General features: G+C 34.0%; 2 protein-coding genes across 4 annotated transcripts; both read left to right on the forward strand.

Annotated features, from left to right (window-relative positions):
• The first annotated feature begins 1,516 nt into the window (after positions 1–1,516).
• LOC132277761 (putative G-type lectin S-receptor-like serine/threonine-protein kinase At1g61610) lies at positions 1,517–6,305 on the forward strand. Its single transcript, XM_059779613.1, has 3 exons — positions 1,517–1,976; positions 4,867–6,187; positions 6,275–6,305. The coding sequence occupies exons 1-3, from the start codon at positions 1,517–1,519 to the stop codon at positions 6,303–6,305; spliced, it is 1,812 nt and encodes a 603-aa protein (XP_059635596.1).
• Positions 6,306–7,010: 705 nt separating this feature from the next.
• Positions 7,011–20,035, forward strand: LOC132306867 (G-type lectin S-receptor-like serine/threonine-protein kinase B120). 3 transcript variants are annotated; one of them, XM_059804442.1, is made up of 8 exons: positions 15,054–16,563; positions 17,200–17,310; positions 17,403–17,632; positions 17,758–17,968; positions 18,095–18,332; positions 18,431–18,578; positions 18,827–19,152; positions 19,327–20,035. In XM_059804442.1, exons 1-8 carry the CDS (start codon positions 15,294–15,296, stop codon positions 19,355–19,357), a joined length of 2,565 nt encoding a protein of 854 aa, XP_059660425.1. In that variant the 5' UTR covers positions 15,054–15,293; the 3' UTR covers positions 19,358–20,035. The 3 variants fall into 3 exon arrangements, with proteins under 3 accessions (XP_059660443.1, XP_059660425.1, XP_059660434.1); XM_059804451.1 differs by having other exon boundaries at positions 17,406–17,632; XM_059804460.1 differs by lacking the exons at positions 15,054–16,563; positions 17,200–17,310; positions 17,403–17,632 and adding an exon at positions 7,011–7,215.
• Positions 20,036–21,485: the final 1,450 nt, after the last annotated feature.

The raw sequence follows: 21,485 nt of genomic DNA on the forward strand, positions 1-21,485 counted from the left end.
TCTGGATCCAAATCCCAAAGATCGAGTCTCGATCAACCGAATTGGTCTGAATCCACTCGATATTCCTCATTGATCAACCAAACTTCCATACGTTTCCCACAGACGGCGCCAATTGAAGATGCAAGAAATTCATTCCCTCTTTCTCTCTCTAGAATTCTTACACTTCAACCAAAAAGATCCTCCCATATTTTCCATTCCTTCCCTTATTTATAGATATTTACAAAATATTTACAAATATTGACTGATTGCTGGATCTGGGCCTGTTCCTCCATAAGTCCTGGTCACCTTTGATGGGCTTACTCGCGTTCGGCCCATATGGCAGTGTCTTTATATGGGCTGACCCAGCTGTACGGACCGGATGTAGTGCTTGCAAGTCAGATCCGGCCCATGTCGTCCTGGGCCTCCTCAGTAACTAACCAAAAAAATACTAATATAATTTCACCCCCAACCTCTGTATTTTTGTCATTTTCTATGTTGACAGTAATTAAAGTAGGAAAACTCACAAGGAAACAAGAAAATTGAGTATTAGAAACCCCTACCTCTAATTAGATGAAAAATCCCTTTTTCTATCTCAAACCCTAGGATTAGAGATCCTTCAATTGATGGCCAAATAGAGATTGGCTCTGATCAACTCGTAGATACTGTCGTGGGTTTCGATTTGCCGCAAACGGCACTCAAAAACACTAAGTATGGAGAGAGAGATCTAACTTCAAAGATTTGAAGTAAAAAGAAAAAGAAAAAGAAAAGCAAATGAGAGGGAGAGAGAACCTGCCGAAGAGTGAGAGAGAAATGAGAGAATGTGACCAAATTATGGTCTCATAACCTTAAATGGTCCAAGGGTGGGTCCCGCCAATTCCTTTTTATTTTTTTTTTCTTTTCTCTTTAATTCCTCACCACAAATACATATAATTGCGCTAACTATAAAATAATCACATATACCATATGAAATTAAATACATGTATGCAAATGGACCCAACTAAAATTTCCGTAAGCAACAATTCCGGTAGCGGGTCCCACAGGGAACCGTCCAGCTCGAAAAACTGAAAAATGTTAAAATGATCACCCTTACATTTCAAAGAGTCATGAACTCAATGAAATGCCCTAAACAATTTTAGGACACAACCGGTGCACTCCACAATGTCCAGCACGATAAATGTGAAGAGACGAAAATGCCCTTGCGGCGACACAACTTCCGAAAAAGAAAAATGGTGAAAATCGGAAACATCACATAGTGTGTCCCAAGTGTGGCTTGGATGAGGAATCTATTGAACATTTGTTTTTCCTATGCCATCATTCCATCCAAGTTTGGAAACATTCCCCGTTAAGTATTGATTTTGCCTGTGCTCCTCCTTCTTCCTTTTCTAATTGGTGGATGGCTTTAGTTGGGCAGTGGGTGGCTACAGACGGAGGAATGGACATGCTGGGTTTGGTGGCCCACTGTTGTTGGAGTATTTGGAAGGCCCGAAATAAATTTATTTTCGATGGCGTTTTGTGGGATGTCCATAGAGTCGTTTCTATGGCGTGTTCTCAATTTTGGGAATACAAGGATGCATCGTCTTTATCTCACTCCAACTTATCTCCCGGTTTGTTTGTTCCTTCATTTTCCCATTGGATGCCTCCAACTGATGGGGTGGTTAAATGTAATGTGGATGAGCCTTTTTTCTCTTCATCTCACGTTGGGGGTGGTGGTGCGGTCTTTCAAGATTCTAGGGGAACTATTTTGCAGACAGTGGTGTTTTCTCCCTTCTCTGCTACTACTGCAACCGTTGCTGAGGCCATTTGCGTTCGCAAAGCAGTTCTTTGGGCTATTTCTTCTTCATTTGCACGGGTTTGGTTTGAATGTGATTCTATGATTGTGATTCAGGCTGTATCGGGTGTTGCTCCTGGACCACTTGAAATTCATCTTGTTGTCTTTGATGTTCAAGTGACACTTCGGAGATTTAACTTTTATCGCATTAGCCATGTCTATAGAACTGGTAATCAAGTTGCACACGCTATTGCGAAGCTTTCCTGACGTCATATTTCTAGGGATCTTGCTCTTGTTTTTATTCTTGGGGATATTCTCACGTTGGCATCCATAGACAGTTTTCATTGTTAGGTGCTGCAGTTTTTGCTATCTGTTGGTTGACCCGATCCTTGTCCATGCTGACACCTTTTAGTTTTAGGTTGTTGTTAAGGCTGTGATCTTGACTTTAGTAGATGTTAGTTTTGTTTTGGAGTGTTGATTGTGTTTGTGTTTCTTTATTTTGTGTTATTACCTTGTAGATGTCGTATGACATGACGGTTTTTTTGCCAGGATTAAAAAAAGAAATGAGGGCCGGGCAGGAGAGGGTAGAGCCGCCCAGGTTGGAGAATAGTGTTGTCCTGGGTTTGGAATGTAATGCTTGACATTGACGTAGAGAAGGACCAAGAAAGTCGTGTGTCAACACCCACCTATCGTCACTGCTGAGGAAGCCATGTCCTTCCAAAATTTTGACCATGAAAAAAAATAGATAAATGACAAGTGCAGTAGGGGAAGCAAGTTGCACATATGAATTTAAAGAATATTCCTTAAAACAATTAATATATATATATAATTGACTTACTCATGTAATTGATTTAGAAATTAAAAATAGGAGAATTTAGCAGAGTCTTGAACAGCGAATAAAGTTCATCCTGGTTTTGTATAAAAGAGTTTTGGTAATAGGGTTTGCAATCTCGCTTTTGAGTTTTGGGTTGGATATCTATCTTTTATTGTTGGTTAATTTTTTTTTCTCTTGGGTGTGGACAAAATCTGTTGTACTTAAAATATCCTACTTTGGTGAATCATATTAAAATCAATCTATTTGGAATTGAGATTTATGCTATGTTGTTTGGAATTGAGATTTAAAATTGCAGTTGGTGCAAAATTTTAATTTTCAATAAAAACGCAGTTCTCAATATTTCGATGGATTTTCTGTGGATTAGTGCCTCCTCCGATGCCTTACAAAATAATAATAATAATAATAATAATAATAAAAAAGCATAGATAAAGTAAAATTACAATTCTAATTGGAATTGAATTGGACTTAATTTCATGTAATTAAAATTCAATAAATTCAATTTTAAATCTGTTCATACCAATTTTAAATTTTATGTAAAATTAAATTACAATTCTAATTCTTTTGTTCGGATTAAGCATTCATTTGGAATTGAAATTAAAAAATAAATTTACAAAGAAATAAATATATCTTTTTGTTCTACAAGCTTGTATGAATTAAAAAATAAAAAATAAATAAAAAGGAGCTCTCTCATATTCTCACACTTGATCAATGATTTGCATATTTATATACTACATACACATTATATATAATTCTGCATTTTTTAATTAAAAATTAATAAAAGTATTTTTTTCTTCGTATTCAAAATTTATGTCCAATTTTGTAAGGAGATTATATCTTGTGTAACGAAAAGCATATAATTTGGTTTGGTATGGAAGATTTGGGACTTAGATGATTAAAAACAAAAAAAAAAAAAACAGTCAAAAGTACTGACTTATTATTTCTCATGTTATTGAACAATTTGCAAGAGTTGAAGAATGTCACAGAACAATGGAACTCAAAATAAATAAAAAATGTCACTTTCAGTAGTTGCTCAATGAGTGAAAGTTATCAACAGTTCACGAATAAATAATTTTCAATCTTCTGTATTTTCTCTCTGAAGTACATGTATTTATTGTTAAAAAAAAATTAATAATAAAACCCCTACACAAAGAAAGCTGAAAATTTTGAATCTATTCAGAAATTTATTTTTTTTCAAAAAAAAAAACCCAAACATGGTTTGGGAGCCCTAAACGATGGATTGAAAAATAGCGTATATCAAGAACAAGTTGATGAATTTTATTCCTTGGCTTCGAGATCTTTTCAAGTCGGACCGAACTCGTTGATATTGTTTGAAAGTCTAAAGACAAAAAATTCTAGTTGAAAAATAAAAAATCTTTTTTATTGGAGGAGGTACATCAAATCCAAAGAAATATGATTCTTTCTTATTTAGTATTATGATTTTTGTATTTTTTATTTTTACCGTGTATATATATGATTCTTTCTTATTTAGAATTATGAATTTTTTTTATTATTTTTATATATTCGACGTCATCTCCAAAATACCTTAGTTCATGGGATCATTTTCAATCAGAAAGGACCAATGTGGATGAGATCAAGGCCAAAGTTCACTTTTATAAAATTGTTGACAAAGTCATTGTAAAATAAATCTATACTTTGTATATTCAATTAAGGTGTGCATGAGGGACAAAAAAACAATTTCAAGAATTGACATGCTAATCGGCCTTTAATAATTATATCTCTGGCATTGTTCACACTCTTTTGGCTTGCTTAGAAGGGACAGTGAATTTCACTATTAAGCATTGAAATGACACAGCTTTGCTTGCTTGGAGGATGAAATCGATGCTTTGGATTTGAAACTGAAAAAAATTTAGTTCAAAATTTTAACTAGCTTACCTCAAATCTCAAATTCAAACCCCCGATTCAATTCTCTCAAACATAGCATAGAAATAGATCGATGCTTTGGATTTGAAACTGAAAAAAATTTAGTTCAAAATTTTAACTAGCTTACCTCAAATCTCAAATTCAAACCCCCGATTCAATTCTCTCAAACATAGCATAGAAATAGTTCATCTACCTCTAATGAATTCCAAACATAGCATAGCAATAGTTCATCTACCACTGATGAATTCCTGAACACGACATAGTCTTTCATGCATGTATCTCAACATCTCCATTTGGAAGTTTGTTATTTAATCTACTGGGGATGCCATATATATATATAAACTTTGGCCTACGAAATTTATTCATGATGTGTATTAATACTGCAGACCGTGTCTTACTTCAGATGGAGAGATGATGAGCAACAGTTACAGAAGCCCAGCTAGGGTTTATCTTTGTTCATTCCTATTTATTTCTCAAATTCTTGTTCTGTTTTCTCAAGCAGCCAACAATATCCCACAAGGCCAATTGGTGAGAGATGGAGAAACAATTCTCTCTTCAGGTGAAAACTTTGTATTGGGTTTTTTTAGTCCTGAAAATTCAACATCTAGATATGTTGGGATATGGTACAAGAAGGTTTCTGAGCAAACAGTCATATGGGTTGCCAATAGAGAGAGTCCAATCTCTGGTAAAAATGGAACCCTAACAGTTGGGAATGATGGAAATCTACTGATTGCAGATGGAAATGGCAAATCAGTCTGGTCAACTAATGCTTCAATTTCAGGAAATTCAACTGCAGTTCTTCAGGAAAGTGCTGATCTTGTTCTCAACAATGATACCAATCACGTTTTATGGCAAAGTTTTGCTCATCCAACAGATACATTTTTAACTACCATGAAGGCATATGCAAATGACCAAATTGGCGAAATTCGCAGCTTCACTTCCTGGAAAAGCCCTAACGATCCTTCGCCTGGAAATTATTCAATGGGTATTGATCCTCGCGGATCGCCACAGATAGTGGTGTGGGAGCAGAACAAGAGGAGGTGGAGGAGTGGGCACTGGGATGGCCAATTTTTTATGGGTGCTCCTAGAATAAAAGCTCTCTATTCCTATGGTTTCAAGCTTAACAATGATGCAGATGGTGAGTACTTCACTTACACAACAATGAACACTACTCAAATTGTGAGGTTTATGATTACATGGGATGGATTTGGAGAGCATCTATTTTGGGAGGAATCAAACAAGAATTGGACAGTACTTCATAAAGAGCCTTCAGTGCAATGTGATGAATATAACAAGTGTGGGAATTTTGGTTTGTGTACTGTGGGAGATTCTCAATTTTGCACTTGTATTGAAGGGTTTGAAGCACATAACACAAGTCAATGGAATAATGGAAATTGGTCTGGTGGGTGTGTTAGGAGGACCCCTTTGCAGTGTGATAATAGTACTAGCAGTGATGGGTTTTTGGCAGTTGAGGGGTTGAAGTTTCCGGATTATGCTGATACCGTGACGGTGAAAAACATAAGCGAGTGTCAGACCAAGTGTTTGACGAATTGTTCTTGCATTGCATATGCATATCTAGAAGGGATTGATTGCATGATTTGGGGTGGTGATCTACTAGATGTTGAGCGATTAGAAGAAGGTGGGGGAACATTATATGTTCGTGTTGCTGAGTCTGAATTAGGTAAGATGATTATCATTGCTGTTGTTTTTGGTCTTAATTTTGAGTTTAATCATATTTTTTCATTCTGATTATTTTGCCTTTTAATCTTTTATTATTTTCTCTTTTGCTTGCTGTTGATCAATTTCTTCAGGGATAGGATACAAGCAAGGAAATCAGGATAGCAATACCGTACCATTTGGAAATCAGGATAGCAATACCGTACCATTTAGGCAGTGAGATGAAATGTTGCCACTCTAGTTACAAGGGTTTGGGGCACAGAGTAAACTGAATTATGATTCTGTAGGCTCAACCATTATAGAAACTAAAATACTTAATCTCCCGTAATAAGTTTCAAGATCCAAGTATGAATAGTTTATTTTGCTTCTCAAAAACGATTTTTCTAAATATCAAGATCTAATTCACATCATGGATATCCAACATATAGAACCTAGGATAAACATACAGTATAAAGAACTTGAGTTCTAGCTAGACAATCCTAGTAAAACTCGATTATAAGGCACAGATAAGCTTAGTTACCAACACAATTCGACTCCAGAACTATATTTTCTTTACCTATATTTGTCTGTGGAATCTTATAAAAGTTTTAGGCTTCATATATAACATAGTAGTTCTGATCTTGTAACTTTGCTTCTCATCATTTCTAGGTGGTAGTAGCAGAATATCCAATCTTGTGATAATAATGATGGTAGTATCTGTAACAATCTTCCTGCTCATATCCATTTGGCTACTATGGAGGTCCAGAGCAAAATTGAAAGGTAAAATTTCACTGTTCACTGTTCAGCTCCTGGAAGCTGTTTTTAAGTTCTTGTTATTATCATTTTAATGTCTGACATTTTCTTATAAAATTTGCCTCCAGCATTCACAAAATCATGGCGGAAAAACCATCATCCTTCAATGTTTACTTCAAGTAAAAGTAGAGAATTTTCGGGACAAGGTGACCTAACCATTGATGGAAAGCAGGGCAGTAGACCAGAATTACCATTGTTCAGTTTCAATTATGTAGATGTTGCCACGAATTATTTTTCACTTGAAAACAAGTTAGGACAAGGGGGATTTGGTCCTGTATTCAAGGTATATTATTGTCAGAGGTAAATTTTATGTATAGCATATTTGCTGTAATGAAAGTTGTGTTGCAATGTATATAAACAACATATATTCGATTTTCCAGGGAACACTACCAGGGGGACAAGAAATAGCTGTAAAGAGGCTTTCAAGGCAGTCTGGACAAGGCTTGGAGGAGTTTAAGAATGAGTTGATACTAATTGCAAAATTACAACACAGAAATCTCGTGAGACTAATGGGCTGTTGCATTGAAGGGGATGAAAAGATACTGGTTTATGAGTACATGCCTAACAAAAGCTTGGATTTCTTTCTTTTTGGTTGGTTTTCAGCTCAATTATAACTCTCTGGTTAATATATTATTTGTGTAAGCATTAAAGGATATGAGTTTACATTGGCAAGTTGATGATCATGATGGCAGATCCCGCTAAGAAAGCACAACTAGATTGGAGGAAGCGCTTTACAATTATTGAAGGTATTGCACGAGGAATTCTCTATCTTCATCGGGATTCAAGGCTCAGAATTATTCATCGAGATCTTAAAGCTAGCAACATACTGTTGGATGAAGAGATGAACCCGAAAATTTCTGACTTTGGCATGGCCAGAATATTTGGCAGGAACGAAAATGAAGCCAAAACAAACCGAGTTGTTGGCATATAGTAAGTATCATTTGTTCTCATGATTGCATACAATTCACCCACATAAACAAATGGACTAATTATTTTCTATTAAATCACTTCTTGCCAAAAACAGTAGCTATATGTCGCCTGAGTATGCAATGGAAGGACTATTCTCTGTGAAGTCTGATGTTTATAGCTTCGGGGTGTTGCTACTAGAGCTCGTAAGCGGCCAGAAAAACAATAGTTTTCACTCACAAGAATGCTCAAACCTTATTCGATATGTAAGTTTAAAATTTTCAGTAGATCACATGATTTTCTGCATATAATTAGTAAATTGGAGTCGTAACAATTGGAATTAAATGATTTCAGGCATGGAAACTATGGAACGATGGTAAAGCAAAGGAGCTTGTAGATCCTTCGATTGTGGATTCTTGTTCTGAAGATGAAGTTATGAGATGCATATATGTAGGGATGTTGTGTGTACAAGAGTCTGCAGTTTATAGACCAAACATGTCTTCTGTGGTATTAATGTTGGAGAATGAAAGTGCAAATATGCCAACGCCTAGACAACCCAGGCTTGCTTCATTGAATACCTCCAGAGAAGTTGAAGGTGAAGGTAAAGGTGAAGAATTTGAAGAAGGTCATGATAATGATATTACAGCCTCAAATGATGTAACAGTTACAGAATTAATTGGAAGGTAAATTTTGTTTCCCTTTTTTTTGTTGTACTACATAATTTGTGATCTTATATAGGCCATTTGTATGAAAGCAACATTTATGGTGTATTTTGGATTACAAAATATAGTTGTATGAAAGCATTATTAATGTTACCAATTCCATGTGTACATGTGAACACATCAATGAAGTTATTTGACTGTATAATTTAGGTACAAGAAAAATGTTGATCTCCATACTCCAATTTTAGGACTATGCAGAGAATATGATGATGCATTTTAGTTGAGAAGTACCAGAATATCTTGGTACCTGGTGTCACAGGAGTCAAAACTCATCACCAAATTTTCACATTTGTGATGGCATAAAAGGTCATTTGTCAACTGGGGGAAGTTTGAGTAACAGAACAAACGCTTTTGAGTGTAAATATTCTAAATTTTTTCTTACAGAAATGAACCAAATTGGTATTGCAAATTATCCATTATTATTGTACTTATTTTTTTTTTTTCCTTTTGAGTAACAAGTTTTCCAGGTTTTACAAATTACAAATATAGTTTAAAACCAAGATCAAAGGTGCTTCTCTTAACAGGATTTCAATCCTTAAACATATTTGGCACTTGTTTAATGATTGTGGGCAATCTCTTTGGTTTGATTGGGCACATTCTACATTGATCAAGAATAAGAGTTTTTGGAGGCTGAAAGCTAAGCAGATAAGCTCATGGAATTGGAGGATGCTTCTCAAGCTTAGAGGGTTAGATAGACATTTTGTCAAACACCAAGTGGGAGATGGTTGTGATACATTCCTATGGTATGATTACTGGTTACCTCTATCGATCAAAGAGTAGACCTTGAAGTCATAACCAATCATATGTGGAGTGTTGACACTAGAGTTAAATGCCTAATTAGGCATGGGCAATGGAGAATCCCTCGGGACATAATTGGTGCAAATAATGATCTTTATAATGAGACACAAACAACCACATATATCAATTAAGTTTTGTACGGTCGGAATGAAGAAAAAAGGAGAGAAAATAGTTTTACCTGAGGTTTTCAGAGAGGATTCTCTAACTGCTTAGGTTGTTGCTAGGGTTCACGACTTCAGGCTCAGGCAAAGCGTAATGTTGAGGAAGAAAACGGTTTCTTTTAAATACAACATGCTTAGATTTTATTTTTTTAAGTTTCATTAAAACGCTAAACCTCTTCTGTTTCAAAAGAGCGTTTAACTCAAACCACTTCTAAAAAACACAGGCAAACACTATTTAAAACAGTTTTTGAGCCCCAAAAGCTAAAAGCAACTTTTGATAAGCCAATCCAGGGCCAAAGGTTTTTATTTATTTATTTATTTTTTTTTTTTTTGAGACTTGCCTTTGCTAGGAGTGCACACAGTCCGGTTTAGATCGCATTGGGATTATTTTGGAGCCAAACCATTTATAACGATTCCATTATTTTTGAAACCAGACCGAACTATAATGTCCATAGAACCAAACCAAACCAAACCGCGAAAAATTGGTTTGGTTCGGTTTGGTTCGATTTGTTAGTTTCAGTTGATTTCCCTTTAATTTAGTTTAATTTATATGGGCAAAGTTAAAAAATAATAATAATAAATAAATAAAAATAAAAATAAAAATTAAGAAGAAAAAAAGGAAAAAAAATTGATATATATTTGAAAGGATTGAAAATTGAGATATATTTGAAAAAGGAAATTTGACTTTTTTTAAAAGAAATTTAAAGAACAAAAGAAAGAAAGGGGACACTCGAAAACTTTACTTGATTTAAGTTTTAGATATGATATATATATATATATATATATATATATATAACATAATAACGATTCGGTCCGGGTTGGTCTGATCCAACAAGACCCTAATTAGGACGGGACCGAATATTACAGTTCCATAATTTTGGGCCGAAAATTGAACCAAACCGCTATACAACTAATTCAAACCGCCCAATTCAATACGATTTGATCCGATTTTTTGATTTACCGAATTTTTTGAGCATCCCAACTTGTTGTTTTGCCTTCGGGCTTCCCTTTGTACATGTTAATATATTGATTTACCCCAAAAAAAAAAAGGGGGGGGTGTCAAAGGTTGCCATCCATTTGAGGATCCCAACATTTATTTTTATTATATTGAGACTCAGGCAACCTCAAAGAGTAGAAGTAACAAAAATAAATTGAATAAAAATTTAAAACTAATGACTCGGGTTAAAAAAAAAAAAAAAAAACAAAAACAAAACAATTTCTCTCTCTCTTTCTATATATATATATATATATATATAGATAAATTAAAAAAAAAAAACTTCCATACCAAAAAAGAATAAATGATTTTGCACAGGCCAAATTATAAAAAATTGGACTTTATTTCCGGAATTCAAATAAACCAACCTCCTTGAACTAAAAAACAAAATGTACATACGACCAACATTATAATTATTTTCAAGTGGCCGTTAAATACAACAAACAAAGTTTTTTTTTTTTTTTCCAACGTTAAATACAACAAACAAAGTTTTTTTTTTTTCCAAGTTATATACGAGTAAGTTAATACTACATAAATTTTATTTTTTCATTCTACCCTATGGAAGTTATAACTTCAGTTAATCTACATAACCCAATGGTATAAACTCTCAAGGTAGATAAACCCTAGAAATTAGTTTCTCTTTCTAGAATTCATTTGTGATTTGATTCTAATTCCAGGACGCTCCAGAACATATTTCATCAATTTAAAGGTATTTCTTTTTTAACTTTGCCTCTTTTTTTACTAATCTCTTGACTTTGTTTTCTTAAAAGTTTTTTATACTTCTCTCTCTATATATAATATTTATATTTATGAGTTTGTCTATATATATTGATATATATTCTTGCTCTCACCTTATCGGGTATTCCCAACCCTAATTTTTCCATTCACGTAAAGAACTCTGAAACCAAATCCTTAGGTATTAATTTCAAATATGTGTAGCCTTTTTCCAATTTCAGTTTCATAAACACAAATTAGGAACATCCCCAGTTTTTTCTTCAATTTTTTGAAAGACCCGCATATAAAACGGTGTCGTTTTGCATTCAGTACTAAAATGTTTCTCTAGAGATCTGTTTGGGTAATGATATTAGATGGTTGGATGCTACACTTACCGTGTCTCAACCCTCTTACACCTGTAAATATTGTCTGTACACATTTCTCTCGCGGAACGTGAAATGTCACATATGTCATCTTTCTTGCACATTTTCAAATCATTTTAATCAATTTTCTCATTTTATCTCTAATGGGTCCTACTCTACCATCTCACGGGAATGTTTTCTTTTTCAATTTTATTATTTCTTTGTGCTTATGCTAGCTACCCAAATTTCAATCCAAAAATGACTGGTTTAAAAACTTTCATTTCAATCTTAAAGGGATACATTAATCACACAATATTGAGGTACTCTCCTCCAATTAAGTCATCCAACCTTGACATTATATTTATTTCTCTTTCACTAAGAGTAATTAAGTTCTTTTTTTTCCCTACTATGTGAATAATAAAGTTCAAATACCTAAATAATTCATTTTTTTGGCATGTCTCTTATCTTTACTACATCTCTATTTGCTTTTTTTATATATTCACTAAACTTACACTCAGGGCCGGCTTAATCCAATTTGAGGCGGAAAGCTAAATCACTAAAGTAGGCCTTTTCACATTAAATATATTGATATTATAGTAATAAGTTTTATTTAAAATTTATGCTAATTGCAAAAAGTTCAAGGAAATATAAAAACTCTTCTTTGCTTAAAAGAGAATGATTTAATATTGATGTCTAAAAGTGTCAATGAGTTATAAAGGATTACAATTTCTTAAAAGCCAAGACCTATCTTACAAAAATTTCCTTAAAGACCATGATTTACTTTGCAAGAAATTCCCATAAATGCTGACTTTAAAATGAAAACCTAATTTTAATAGCAATATAAGCCACGATTCCTAACATGGAAGAGCAATTGTATTTATTTGGTAATTAATACAATAAACGAGCATAATTAATACATTAAAAAATATATAATTAATATAATGAAATCACTTTTGTGGCCATTTTCTTTCATTGGAGGCCTTAGGCTGCCTTAATTGCCTTAAGGTTGAATAGTCCCTTTGAGGTCTTAAGCAAAATCTCTAAATTTTGTCTTCTCACACTAACTATATTAATACAGTAGTAATAATTTTTATTTGAAATTTATTCTATCAATAAGCTCAAAGAAATATAAAAAACACTATTTACATTTTTACCTTAAGAGATAGTGATTTAATATTGATGTGTAAGATTGATTAGTCAGGGCAAAGTCCTGGACACCCTGATTGCCAACAAAAAATAATTTGATGAGTTAGAGAATTAATAAGTTACAAAGTCCAAAAGAAATATAAAGTTGAACAAGTTTTGATATGTTAGAGAACTTAAAAATTAGAAGTAAAAAAAGTGTGAGATTGTTGAGAAAAAATAACTATAAGATAAAACATTTTAATTAAAAGAATTGTATAGACAAATGGAAGTGCAGTTGTATAATTTGTGTTTATTTGGTAATTACTATGATAAACGAGCATAATTAATACATTAAAAAATAAAAGTAATATAATGTGATCACTTTTGTGGCCTTCTACTTAGGGATGCCAATTTTTACCGCCCCGCCCTGTCCCACCTTGTTGATAACAGACATGGGAACACTTTTTATACCGTTGGGACAAGTATGAATTCAAATTTTGTACCCGTCGCGGGTCACGGAACGTGTAAGGGTTCAGTATATATATCCTGGAGGCCCCGCCCCGTTCCGCTAAGCATATATATATATATATATATATATATATATATATATATATATATATAACTTATTTTAGCGGCTTACCCATTTACCCATATCTTACAATTCTAATTTTGGATGTAAATTTGGTATTAAATTTGCTTTCGTTTTGGTTATGGTAGAAGTTGGAGTTTAGAACTTCTTGTGATTTGGTTGTATTAAACTTTTATTTTTATTTACTATGTTCTCTGAATTATATTATGTGCATGTTATTTTTCTATTTTTGTTGGGATACATAAGTTCATTTATGTTGTGTCATTTCTAAGCTTTCCACATTTAAATAGCAGGAGTTTAAGTTTCAAAAAGTGAGAGAAAAAATTTGTTAGCGGGGCGGGCACAGGGGCACAGTATTTCCTAACGGGACGGGGCTGAATATAAAAATTCAACCCGTCGTAAATCTCGGGACGAACATGAAATTAACAAAAATTAAAAGGAGCGGGCGAGATTTAGAAAAACTCGTTCCAAACTCGTTTCGTTGCCTTCCTGCTTCTACTCTTATTGGAGGCCTTTGGCGGCTGTTTTAATTGACCCGTCCCTGTCAAGGCCTGCTTGATCCAATTTGAGACCAAAAGCAAAGTCACTGTATTAGGCCGTCTCACATTAACTATATTAATAAAATAGTAATAATATTTATTTAAAATTTATTCTAACTGTTACAATAATCTCAAGGAAATATAAAAATACTATTTACAAATTTTAGGTTAAGAGACGATGAATTAATTGTGCTTGCAATTGATGTGTCTGGGAGAGTCAATGCTACGTTGAACAAGTATATCAGCGTAAGAGAATTTAAAAATTATAAGTAAAAAATGTGCGAGATTGTAACCAAAAAAAAAAGAAAAAGAAAAGAGTAGTAGTAGTAAAGAGAAGATAAAACTTTTCAATTAAAAGAAACTTGTATTGAGGAATGGAAGTGTAATTGTATTTATTTGGTACAATAAACAAGCATAATTAATTTATTAACATATATACCAATGAGAGAAGAGGGCCACGACAATGATCTCATTATATTACTTTTATATATATTATATAAAAGTAATATAATGAGATCATTGTTGTGGCCCTCTATATATATATATATATTACTTTTTTATATATATATAAAAGTAATATAATGAGATCATTGTTGTGGCCCTCTTCTCTCATTGGAGGCCGTAGGTGGCTGCCTTAATTGTTTTAAAGGTTGAGCCGCTTTGGCTTATATTACATAGTTAAGTGGTACTTTCTCGTCTTCCAAAATAAAATTTGAATGTTCAAATTCTTGCGCCCCATTAATTTAATACTCTAAATTCTAGAGGTTCTTTCAGATGTCCAATTTAACATCTATCCCTTCTCTAATTTCATCAATTAAAATAATATCATCTGAAATTGATATCAATTACATGGTTATTAAATGTGTGTTATAAATTACTAAATCACCTATTACATGAATTGCACAACTACTTCCTAAAACATAAGAATCTGCATGTTATTCTGAACCAAGGGTAATATGAGAGGGTTTTTTTTTAAAAAAAATCTATTATTAAAGATTAAATTTGAACTTTAAAAAAGTTTTCAATCTTTTGATGGTTGACTTCCAAAATTTTTCTATTTCAAGATAATTATATGTTAAAATGTTTAGTTTATGGAGTTTATATACAATTTATTTTATAATAGAGAGTTCTGTGTAACTAACCAAAAAAATATTAATATAATTTCACCCCCAACCTCTGTATTTCTGTCATTTTCTATGTTGAGAGAATCTTTGAGGTTGGACCGCCAACCTTTCATCTAAAGTTTAATTGAAGCCATTGACGATGACTCCCTGATCCCATAACCTTGTCAATGGCACCAACAACAGTCAAATCTGAAGACCATGACAATGCCACGATCAACAGTCCCCAGTTGGACCTTCCCTGAAGTTACAATATCTGCTTTTGATAGCACGCTTGCCTATTGTAACTCTATATGAATCTGCAGACTTTGTACTGATTCAGATAGAGAGATGGGCTATAGTTACAGGTACCCAACAATTATTTATCTTTGCTCCTTCCTTTTCATTTCTCAAATTCTTGTTCTGTTTTCTCAAGCAGCCAACAACATCACACAAGGCCAATTAGTGAGAGATGGAGAAACAATTCTCTCTTCTGGTGAAAACTTTGTATTGGGTTTTTTCAGTCCTGCAAATTCAACATCTAGATATGTTGGGATATGGTACAACAAGGTTTCGGAGCAAACAGTCATATGGGTTGCCAACAGAGAGAGTCCGATCTCTGGTGAAAATGGAACCCTAACAGTTGGAAATGATGGAAATCTATTGATTTCAGATGGAATGGGCAATTCAGTCTGGTCGGCTAATGCTTCAACTGTATCAGGAAATTCAACTGCAATCCTTCAGGATAGTGGTGATCTTGTTCTCACCAATGATTCTAATCAGGTCTTATGGCAAAGCTTTGATGATCCAACGGATACATTTTTACCTGGCATGAAGGCTTATGCAAATGCCCAAGCTGGCGAAAATCGCGCCTTCACTTCTTGGAAGAGCGCTAATGATCCTTCGCCTGGAAATTATTCAATGGGTATTGATCCTCGCGCATCGCCACAGTTATTGGTGTGGGAGCATAAGAATAGGAGGTGGAGGAGTGGGCACTGGGATGGCCAAATATTTTTGGGTGTTCCTAGAATGAAATCTCTCTATTCCTATGGTTTCAAGCTTAACAATGATGGAGATGGTCAGTACTTCACTTACACAACAATAGAAAGTACTCATATTGTAAGGTTTATGGTTACATGGGATGGAGTTGGACAGCAGCTGATTTGGAACCAAAAGAACAAGAACTGGACTCTACTACAGAAAGAGCCTTTAGATGAATGCGATGAATATAACGAGTGTGGGAATTTTGGAATGTGTACTGTGGGGGATTCTAAAAAATGCGCTTGTATTGAAGGGTTTGAAGCCCAATACAAAGATCAATGGAATAATGGAAATTGGTCTGGTGGGTGTGTTAGGAGGACCACTTTGCAATGTGATAATGGTACTAGCAGTGATGGGTTTTTGGCAGTTGATGGGGTGAAGTTTCCGGATTATGCTGATACCGTGATGGCAAAAAACACAAGCGAGTGTCACACCAAGTGTTTGACGAATTGTTCTTGTATTGCATATGCATATCTAGATGGGATTGACTGCATGATTTGGGGTGGTGATTTACTTGATGTTGAGCGTTTAGAAGATGGTGGGGGAACATTATACGTGCGCGTTGCTGAGTCTGAATTAGGTAAGATGGTCCTCACTGCTGTTGTTTTTGGTCTTAAAATTGAGTTTAATCATATTTTTCTTTGTGATTTTCTGCCTTTAATCTTTTATTTTTCTCTCTTTTGCTTGGTGCTGATCAATTTCTTCTATGGTATTGATACAATCACGGAAAATCAGGATATCAGTAGGCAGGGACACAAAATAGTGCTACTCTAGCCATAAGCAGGCAGGGGCACAGGATAAACTGAATTGTGATTATGTCGGCTCAACCTTTTTAGAAACTGAAGTACTTAATCTCATGTAATTAGTTTCAAGTTCTAAATATGAGTAATTTCTTTTGCTTCTCGAAAATTATTTTTCAAAATATCAAGATCTAATTCACATCATGGATGTGCAAAAGATAAAACCTTGGATAAAAGTTCAGTAAAAGGAACAGGAATTCTATCTAGACAGGCCTAGTAAAACTCAATTATAATGCACAGATCAGCTTAGTTACCAACACAATTCAAATTCACAACTATATTTTCTTTACATACAGTTATATTTGTCTGTTGGGAGGGCAAACTAATGGAGCAAAATGTGGAATCTTAGAAAAGTTCAAAGCTTCATATATAACTTAGTAGATCTGATCTTGTAACATGCTTCTCTTCATGTCTAGGTGGTAGTAGAAAAATATCCAATCTTGCTATAATAATGACGGTGGTACCAGGAACAGTCTTCTTGATCATATCCATTTGGCTACTATGGAGGTCCAGAGCAAAATTGAAAGGTAAAATTTCACAGTTCAGCTCCTGGAAACCGTTTTTAAGTTCTTGTTATTATCTTTTTTAACATCTGCCTTTTTCTTCTAAAATTTGTCAGCAGCACACTTAAAAAAATGGCGGAAAAACCATGATCCTTCAATGTTAACTGTGAGTAGAAGTAGAGAATTTTCTGCAGATTTTTCAGGACAAGATGACCTAACAATTGATGGAAAGCAGGGCAGCGGACCAGAATTACCATTGTTCAGTTTCAATTATGTAGAGGTAGCCACAAATTTTTTTGCAAATGAAAACAAGCTAGGAAGAGGGGGATTTGGTCCTGTATTTAAGGTATATTATTTTCAGATGTAAATTTTATGTAAATCAAATTTGCTGTAATTAATTTTATGTAAAACAAATTTGCTGTAATTAAAGTTGTGTTGAAATGTATATACAAATTTTATTTGCTTTTGCAGGGAACACTACCAGGGGGACAAGAAATAGCTGTAAAGAGGCTTTCAAGGAGGTCCGGACAAGGCTTAGAGGAATTTAAGAATGAGTTGATACTAATTGCAAAATTACAACACAGAAATCTTGTAAGATTGTTGGGCTGTTGCATTGAAGGGGACGAAAAGATACTGGTTTATGAATACATGCCTAACAAAAGCTTGGATTTCTTTCTTTTTGGTTAGTTTTCAGCTTAATTACAACTTTCTCTTGTTAGTATTTTATTTGTTTAAGCAAGAAAGAATGTGAAGTTTTAGAGCTTTTCATGAGAAGTACATATTGACAATTTGACGATCATCATGGCAGACCCTGCTAAGAAAGCACAACTAGACTGGAGGATGCGCTTTACAATTATTGAAGGTATTGCACGAGGAATTCTTTATCTTCATCGAGATTCAAGACTCAGAATTATTCATAGAGATCTTAAAGCTAGCAACATATTGTTGGATGAAGAGATGAACCCGAAAATTTCAGACTTTGGCATGGCCAGAATATTTGGAGGGAATGAAAATGAAACCGAAACAAACCGAGTTGTTGGCACATAGTAAGTATCATTTGTTTTCATGATTGCATACAATTAAGATGATCCATCTATTCACCCACAAGAACGAACAGCCTAATTAATTAATCTCTATTAAACAGTGGCTATATGTCCCCTGAGTATGCGATGGACGGACTATTCTCTGTGAAGTCTGATGTCTATAGCTTCGGGGTGTTGCTACTTGAGATTGTAAGCGGCCAGAGGAACACTAGCTTTCACTTTAATGAATGCTCAAACCTTATTCGATATGTAAGTTTAAATTTTTCAGTAGATTATAACTTTACTTCTTTCTTTTCTTTTCTTTTTTGTTAGATAAATTCTCACACACACCCACAAATGCCTATTATGGGGCTTGAGCCCCTCACCTCCCTTTTGAGGGAGGGGAGGTTATATCAATTGGGCTAATGCCCTAGAAGTAGATTATAACTTCACCGAGGAAGCAAGATAAAAAAACACATAATTTTCTGTGTATAATTAGTTATTTTTAATGTTTTCAGGCATGGAAGCTATGGAATGATGGTAAATCAATGGAGCTGATAGATCCTTCCATTGTGGATTCATGCTCTGAAGATGAAGTTTTGAGATGCATACATGTGGGGATATTGTGTGTGCAAGAGTCTGCAGTTTATAGACCAAACATGTCTTCTGTGGTACTAATGTTGGAGAGTGAAAATGCAAAAATTCCAATGCCTAAACAGCCCACTTTTACTTCATTGAGTGTCTCTGGAGAGATGGATATGGAAGAAGGTGAAGAAGTTGAAGAAGGTCATGATAATGATATTACATCCTCAAATGATGTAACAGTTACAGGTGTAATTGGAAGGTAAATTTTGTTTCCCTTTTTTATTGTACTACATCATTTATTGATCTTATAGGCCATTTGTACGAATGCAACATTTATGGTGTCTTTTGGATTGGTGGTATGAAAGCATTAATTTTCCCAATTCCATGTGTACATGTGAACACATCAATGAAGTTATTTGACTGTATAATTTAGGTACAAGAAAGTTGATCCTCATACAATTTAAGGACTATGAAGAACATGTTCCTGTGATGGCATTAAAGTGAAGTTTTGAGTAACAGAACAAACACTTGGGAGTGTAAATATTGTCAAATATGATGCTTCATTTGATTCTGGATTCTCCGATGGTGGTGGAGGAATGATTCTGAGAGACCACAATGGCCTTCCAATCAAAGTTGGAACTATCTTTTTTCAGAATGTTCTGAATGCGGATGAGCTTAAAGCTCCTTACTGGCTTGGGCTATTCTGATGTGGGAATTGCAGGCGATTGTCAGTCGGTTTGCTATCTTGGCCCCCAGCATCCTCTTGTTGCAATTGTTCTGGAAAATGTGAAAGTTTTGGTTTCATCTTTTCAGTTTGTTCTCAAATGGTCCTCTTGCTCATTGAATGGAGTCGCTCACGCTCTCTGTAAATTGGCGCCCTAAGCGTAAAGCTGGTGATTTGTTTTGGGATGTCTGGCCAGCTTGGTTGATGGCAGCCATTGAGTGTGATTTTGTTCATGCCCCTGATTTTGCTCTGTTTTGCTCTGTTTTTTTCTCTTGTGGGTTGTTCTGTTTTGCATATTTATCTCAACATTCACATTTTTGCTTGTGTCACTTTGTATCCTTGTTAGCTGCCCAAAATTCTGTCCAAATAAATAACACTTTAATTTCAATGTTAAAGGGGACAGATTGATCACACAATATTGCAGATGATTCTCCATTTAAGTCATACAACCTTGACCTTATGATTAATATTTTCTTCAATTTCTCTTTCACTCTGTGGAATAATTGAGCTCAAACAACAGAAACTTTCAATTTAGTATCTCTTTTCTCAATCATCCCTATTTTCACTTTTATATTAAGTAAACTTATACTACATATATTAAATTCATTTAATTCTAGAGTTTCCTTTCAAACCTCTAATTTAACATCCATCCCTTCTGCAATTTCATCTATTAAAATCATATCATCAGAAAATAACATCAACCACATGGTTGATCTGTATTAAAATTTCCTAAATCACCCTTAAAATTAATTGCACAAACTCTTTCGGAACCATAAGAATTTGCATGTCGTATGGTAATATGCATATTTTAGAGGGGTTTTATACAACTAATCTTAAGGGTAAATTTGAATTTGAAAAATGTTTTCAATCTTTAGATAGTTTGTCTTCCAAATTTTTTATATTGCAAGATAATTATATATTAAAAAGTATAGTTTATGAATTTATAATTAGAGAGTCATATGCAACTAATCAAAGAAATATCAATACAACTTCACCCAACTTAAATTAACACAATTTTTTTTTTTTTTTTTTAAATGGTGCCACTTCTACTTTTTGTGTGTTAGTACTCTCACACTCTACGCATGTTTTTACTCTCACTTCACATTGTGTCGTTTAAATTTTACTATTTTCTCTCACTCCTGTTTTATGTTTTATGTTTTATTCAACTTAGGGCACAACCTTTGTATTCCTCATTTTGTATGTTGAGAATCTTTGAGGTTGGCCCGCCAACCTTTGATGTGAAAAATTAATTGAAGCCATGTCAATGCCTCCAACAACAGTCCAAATCCCAAGCAGACCATGTTTTGCCACAAACAACATTCCCCACTTGGGACAACTTTGTTTATTAATTATTGTTTTCTTTATTAAGGTTAATTTATTGGTTGCACATATATATATATATATATATATATATATATATATATTATCACATTTGATTTTGATTTTAATAAGGTATAAGACCACCTGCTCTACTATAACTCCACGTGGGGTGACTATAAAACTTGAATATCCATCCAATTCGATGTACAGAGCCTACTTGTGGAAGTACTTTGAACATTGGACAGTCCAAATTGGCATAACAAGTGTGTTTATATATTTATAAAAGTAAAAATTGGATATAATGGTAAAACCGTGTACGCGCAGGTCATATTAGCTGATATTACAGTTCTATTATAATGTCTATGGTAGGCCATTTGAAAGTTATTTTAATGTTTTTTATTTTATTTTATTTATTTATCGGTTAATTGTTTTAATGTCATAATTGACTAAGTCTCACCAAAGTCAATATTCTAACCATAGATGCAATTCTACCAGCTTTGTATCACGAATGGGACTGAAATTAATTCAGCAATAAGTAAGATTCATCG

The sequence above is a fragment of the Cornus florida genome, unplaced genomic scaffold (genome assembly GCF_030987335.1).
Source record: "Cornus florida cultivar Cherokee Brave unplaced genomic scaffold, ASM3098733v1 CherokeeBrave_3.0.0_Hap2_Chr01, whole genome shotgun sequence".
NCBI classification, from domain to species: Eukaryota; Viridiplantae; Streptophyta; class Magnoliopsida; order Cornales; family Cornaceae; genus Cornus; species Cornus florida.